The sequence below is a fragment of the Pteropus alecto genome, unplaced genomic scaffold (genome assembly GCF_000325575.1).
Source record: "Pteropus alecto unplaced genomic scaffold, ASM32557v1 scaffold40, whole genome shotgun sequence".
Taxonomy (NCBI): domain Eukaryota; kingdom Metazoa; phylum Chordata; class Mammalia; order Chiroptera; family Pteropodidae; genus Pteropus; species Pteropus alecto.
Genome location: NW_006431919.1, coordinates 17,274,832 through 17,280,831, shown reverse-complemented (window position 1 = coordinate 17,280,831; position 6,000 = coordinate 17,274,832). Strand labels below are relative to the sequence as shown.

At 55.1% G+C, this 6,000-nt stretch overlaps 1 protein-coding gene and 1 long non-coding RNA gene across 3 annotated transcripts in view; one reads left to right on the top strand and one right to left on the bottom strand.

Moving 5' to 3' along the window:
* Window positions 1-6,000, top strand: part of STK10 (serine/threonine kinase 10) — an 88,744-nt gene that overhangs the window by 73,494 nt on the left and 9,250 nt on the right. The window contains exons 14-17 of the mRNA XM_006906513.2: window positions 809-938; window positions 2,113-2,237; window positions 3,115-3,303; window positions 3,783-3,908. Coding sequence (XP_006906575.1) covers window positions 809-938; window positions 2,113-2,237; window positions 3,115-3,303; window positions 3,783-3,908 — 570 coding nt within the window. The remainder of the gene's footprint in view (window positions 1-808; window positions 939-2,112; window positions 2,238-3,114; window positions 3,304-3,782; window positions 3,909-6,000) is intronic.
* The window catches only part of LOC107195285, a 40,292-nt gene continuing 34,298 nt past the window's right edge, over window positions 7-6,000 (bottom strand). For both annotated transcript variants that reach the window (XR_003044634.1, XR_001516385.2), the window contains 2 exons: window positions 1,890-2,126; window positions 7-734 (listed from right to left, as the gene is read on the bottom strand). This is a non-coding gene — a long non-coding RNA (uncharacterized LOC107195285). The remainder of the gene's footprint in view (window positions 735-1,889; window positions 2,127-6,000) is intronic.

Below are 6,000 nucleotides of genomic sequence, written 5' to 3'. Positions count from 1 at the left end.
ACCGCTACAGTAGCCCCCAGCTGGTCCCCCGTCCTCCCTTACAGCAGCGAGTGTGATCAACACAAAATCCCCATCTGATGGGGTCTCCCTCCTCCCACAGCCCTGAGCTTTGAGAACCCCCCGCGGGCAGACAAGGCCCTGCCAGCCCCTCCGCCCCCTTCATCCCGTGGCTATGCGCTCATCTTCCCACCATGGCGTCTCGTGACCTCTGTGCTCATGAAACAACCCGCCCCCTCCCCCAGCTCCTGGCCCCCACTTCCTGCTCTCATAAGTGGACTCATAATTTTCCTTTTGCGACTGGCTTATTTCATTTAATGTAATGTCCTCAAGATTCATTTATGTGGTAGCATGTAGAAGAATTTCCTTTCTTTTTAGGGCTGAATACTGTTCCTTCGTGGGGTAAGACACATTCTGTCCGTCCATCTATGGACGCGTGAGCTGTTTCCACTCCTTGGCTATTGTGAATAATGCTAAGGACACGCGGGCGCAGATCCTCAAGTATCTCAGAGAAACGAGCACAGCGCCCTCAGCGCGCCTGAGACATCAGTTACTCAACAGTAGTTGTTTTGTAACATGTTTGCAGTCGAGTCAGGACTCACGTCTCCAGCTTTGTAGTTTGCCGTTGGAATCAGGGGCCCGTTAAGGCCCACCTGTCACAGTTGGTCGAACTGTCCTGAGGCTCTTCCGTTTTTTCTCTGTATATTTTCTAAGTTTTCTTTATGATCACGATGTTTCTGGAATAAAAATAACCATTGAGACATCATGGCCAGCAGTGAGTGAAGGTCTGTCCTCCTCCCTCCCGCCCCAGGACCGGGACTTCCTAGCCAAGCAGAAGGAGGACCTGGAGCTGGCGATGAAGAGGATCACCGCTGACAACAGGCGGGAGATCTGTGACAGGGAGCGCGAGTGCCTCACGAAGAAACAGGAGCTCCTCCGAGGTGGGTGTGTGAGAGCAGGGGGCGCCCCGGGCAAGAAAGAACTGCCAGGTCTTCTCCATCCCAAAACTAAACATCATCCTTCACGGTGGAACAGGAGGAAAACCCCTGCTGGTCAGGGCTGAGACAGAGATACCCATCATCACCAGCATTATTTGACATCATTCCAGATGTCGAGGGGAAAAAACAGTGACGTAGAGAGGGTGGAAACTAAGTGAGCGAGCTGGGTTAACGGGCGGCAGGCGTGGGGACAGTACTGAGCCTTTTATAACAGCCATCACATACTGAGCAACTGCTCTGCCAGGCTGTGCCAGTCAGTTCTCATACCTGAATCCTCACCTTCCCCTACGAGGCAGGTCCCACTGTTCCCGGTTTGACAGATGAGGAAACCGAGGCTCAGTGACTATTCTGTGGCTGAGTCGCACAGTCAATGAGGGTAGAATGGGCCTGGGATACAGATCTCACCCTGCAGCCAACTCTCTACCCTGGCGCAGTGGCGTCTGACAGCTGTGCATGCCGGCCGGTCCCTCACAGTGTGAGGCTTAGACAGCGGTGTGGACCACCACCCAGAGCGGGGAGAGCAGGGGCCTCCTGGGGAAGAGGAGGATCAGAAAGGGGGCGTATGTGTCCATCACTCGGGGCCTCTCTGGTCTAGAGAGCTCTGAAAGGTCACGGGGCTTGGGGTCTTTCATGGCCCCCGAGTTTATCGTTCCTTTGGCTAGCAGATGTTGGGTGTAGGTTTGCGGGGCGCACGAAGCAAGCGGGCTCTAAACGGAGGAAGTGACGAGGCCATCCTGTCAACGTCACGGGGTTTCCACAGAGCACTTCCTGTTTGTCTGCTGGGAAAGCAGAGCTGCCGTGTAGACCGAACCTAAATGTCTCCCAAGGACGTTTCTCCTCATGGTTGTACCCCCTGGGCAGAGGTGGAAGCTGAGGCTGGAGGGGGTTTTTTACCTGTGCTAAATCCTGGCAAAGGGCTCCGTTTCTCTGGCTCCTGACTCCGAACCCATCCTGCTGCAGCGTGCTCAGCCTGCAGCTATCAACGAAGTGTCTAGGAGCTGGCTCAGTCAGCTCGTCCAGGGTAGTCCACTGAGGTGGCACGGTCATCAGCTACACCGTGAGGCGGCCGGGTGGGCGCTGGCCGTCGGCACCTCAACGGGCGCTGGGTCTTCCACAGACCGGGAGGCGGCCCTGTGGGAGATAGAGGAGCATCACCTTCAGGAGAGGCATCAGCTGGTGAAGCAGCAGCTCAAAGACCAGTACTTCCTCCAGCGGCACGAGCTGGTGCGCAAGCACGAGAAGGTGAGGCGCGGGCGGGGCGCGGGCACTGCCACGTGATGGGGCACCCCCTGGGTACCGTCTGTGCTCCCCAGAGGAGTCAGGCGGGCCACGGTGAGGCCAGGAATGGGGGAAACCATGCAGGGAAGCTGAGGGCCCGAGCAGCCCCCTTACCAACTGACACCCGTATGTGTCTCGTTCACGCTTTCCCTGTCCTTTTTGTCCTTTCTTTCCATTTCCCTTTTCCCGTGCATTCCTTTAGAATACCTTTAGGTAGCAACTTCAATGCCACCTCTGCCGGGAAGCCTTCCCTGACCTCCCAGACCAGGTGAGGGCCCGGCTGTATGGCCGGAGCGCCCTCTACTTCTGTGTACTTGTCTGTCTTGGTTCAGTTTCCTTACTGGGGACACAGACAGATAACTTGAGGTCTGGCTGCACAGCGGGAGTGGGCAATAACGCCTACTAAGTGCAGTGGTGGGTGTCAGCGCACAGTTGTGGCAGCTCCGAGGAGGGTACCCGGCCAGGAAGGCAGGGAGGTGACTCCTGTGCAGAGTTTTGAAATACGAATAAGTGTTACGTAAAGGAAAAATTCAAATTAAGATGTTTAAAAATGTGAATTGATATCTGCCATCCAAAGGAACCCTCCGTTTTAGTGTGCGTTTTGCTTTGAGACGCTAGCTGTGATGGCAGCGCCACCACAGATCGGATGAGACGGCATTTAGAAGAATCCAAGATGCTAACGCCAGTTTCCAAAGTGAGAACAGAAACTGTAACATGACAGTAGATAAAATGGCAGAGCCTGGCTCTGCCGAGCATCCTGGGCCCCTGACCGCGTGTGGCTGTGAGGACACCCCTGCGCCCGGAGCGCAGCTGACCGCAGCCCCGACTGTGCATCCCCCAGGAGCGGGAGCAGATGCAGCGGTACAACCAGCGCATGGTGGAGCAGCTGAAGGCGCGGCAGCAGCAGGAGAAGGCGCGGCTGCCCAAGATCCAGAGGAGCGAGGGCAAGACGCGCATGGCCATGTACAAGAAGAGCCTGCACATCAACGGGGCGGGCAGCGCCGCCGAGCAGCGGGAGAAGGTCAAGCAGGTAGGGGCTGTGCCGGAGGGGGCCCGAACCTCACACGCTCGGGGGACTGCAACGTCAGCCGCAGCATGGGGTCTTGGTACGGGGGGTGCAGGTCACAGCCCAGAAGCCTAATGGTGCCCCCGCCGGGGACAGAGGCAGCCCTGCATGGCTTTCTCAGGCTCCGCTCCCCTTCCCACTCCGTGCTTCTTATCTGCAGCTTCCTCTCATCCACTGAGACCCCTCCTCACACGTCACTCAGTGGCTCAGGGACATGGAGTCGGTGGCCCTGGGCTCCTGTGACACACACTGCCCTAGCACGTCACAGCACGGTGTCGTGTCCCCATCAGCCTCGAGGCTGGGTCTCAACTTATGGGGGAGAGCTTAAAACAGGGACACAACCAGTGTGATGTGGGGTACTAAGTCTGTGCACACACTGGTCCCTCTGAGGGGCCTCTCGGGGACAGGGTGGAGGGAGGCCCCAGCCACTCTCTCTGTTGTAGTTCTCCCAGCAAGAGGAGAAGAGACAGAAGTCGGAGCGACTGCAGCAACAGCAGAAGCACGAGAGCCAGATGCGGGACATGGTGGCCCAGTGCGACAGCAACATGAGTGAGCTGCAGCAGCTGCAGGTACCGCCTCCCCACGGCCCCCAGCGCGAGGTCTCAGCACACAAGCCCAGGGTGGAATGGTTTCAAACCCGCTGTGCGGCGCGGTGCTGGCCGGAGCACTCCACCCTCCCAAGCGACCATGCCCACCCATAAAGTAGGCGTGTGGCAGGGACTGGAGCGAGGCTTTGAAAATGAGATGACAGAGCGGAAAGGGCCTGGCGGCAGGCATGCTGCTAGATCTCTCGCTCATCACTGCGTTTTGGGAAAAAGTGTCCCAATTACCCTAATACCAGAATCAGACAAGAAGGGAAAACTACAGACCAGTATCTCATGAACACTCATGCACAAATCTTCAGTACAATGTTAGCAAATCAAATCCAACATTGTATAATAGTTATACACCATGACCAAGTGGGACTTTTCCCAGGCTGGTTCAGCATTCGGAAATCAATTAATGTAACCTGTGACTTCAAGAGGCTAAAGAAAACTCTCATGATCATATCAGTAGATGCAGAAAAAGCAAGCATCTGACAAAAGCCAAAACCTGTTCATGATAAACACTCAGCAAACTAGGAATAGAGGGGAAATTCCTCAACTTGACAGAGAACCTACAAAAGCCTACGGCCAGCAACATCCTCAATGGCAATAACTTTCCCACTAAGACCAGCAAAAGGTGTCGTGGTTGTTGCTAAGACCCTTGGTGGCCCCTCTCCCTAGGGAGATCCTTTTCTACTGGTTTTCTGGCTGAGTTTGCTCTACCCCAAAAGCTGGTGGTTGGAGCCCCCTTGTGGTGGCACGAGGCATTGTCATAGTGAGAGATGAGCAGACTCAAACTTCTGTCACCTCAGGAAATTGCTCAGGCTATTGGACCCATCTAGCAATTCCTGGAGAGGCAGGGAGGAAACGTTACAGGCACTGAGGCCCGCCAACTTGAAGCTTTGTCATTGTGTGCGTTTTAGCCACTCACCTTCTGCATCTGTTTGCCCCTGCCTGCCTTGTGGGGTTACTGTGAGGATTAACTAGGAAAATGCACAGAGTGCTGGGAGCCTAGCTCCTGGCAGGTCACAGGGACACAGTGCTATTAGAATGTTGTTATTCCTAACCAAACCAATATCTAAACTCCCAGAACCTTTCAGATAGAAACTCAAAATAAAAACTCCCCAAGCAGGATTTCTGGTCAGGGTGGCGGGATAGGTAAATGCTGTACTCACCTCTTCCCATGACCACATCAAAATTACAACTAAATTTTAGAACAATCATTACAGAAAACCACCTGAAGTCTAGCTGAACAGAAGTCCTATAACTAAAGATATAAAAAGCCACACTGAGACTGGTAGGAGGGTGGAGACATGGTATGGCAATTAAGAATTGGGAGGGATAGCTCAGCTGAGGAGAGGTCCCCATAACAGCTGGCTGTGAGAACCGGTGGGGATCGTGTCCAGTGAGATGGAGGGCTGCTGGAGACCCAGGTGCTGCGGGTCCTGTAGGGCCCGAGCACAGACTCCCTCTCTCTGGGCTCCAGCACAGACGCAGCACCTTGCAAAGCACCAGGGACTTATGGCGAGGAACTAAAGTGACCAGCTTCAGGGCTGAGGGGTGAGTGTTGAGACAGTCTCTCCAAGAGGGAAGTGCTGGGCGGCACCACTGTTCCCTGTTGAGTCCGCCGCCCACCCAGTGGGCTGGCACAGTTGGGTGCCAAACCTGAGCAACACCATTCATCCCACCCTGGTGATTCCTTGAGACCCCAACTCACGTGCCCAGCTGAACATCTTCCGGCAGCTCCTCCATACAAGCAACCTACCTCAGCTCGTGTTGTGGGCTCTGCCGAAGTCTCTCAAAAGTCCACAAACCTGAGAAGCAGCAGTTGGCCTTTGTGTGCCCTGTACCTCTTGCTAAGCTATCCATAGCCTGGCATAAGCAGGAACCAGTCTTGGCTTGGAAGGTAGCCTCAACTAAGTGGCCGCAAACCTGGCACAGGTGGCAGCTGACCTCATCATGGTGCCCACTGAAAGGCCCAATGTTAGCGGCAACAAGCCTTGGTCCACAGAACAGCCTACCCCGAGCATCTTTAAGCCTTACACAAGCATCAACCAATCACAGATCACTGTAGCTC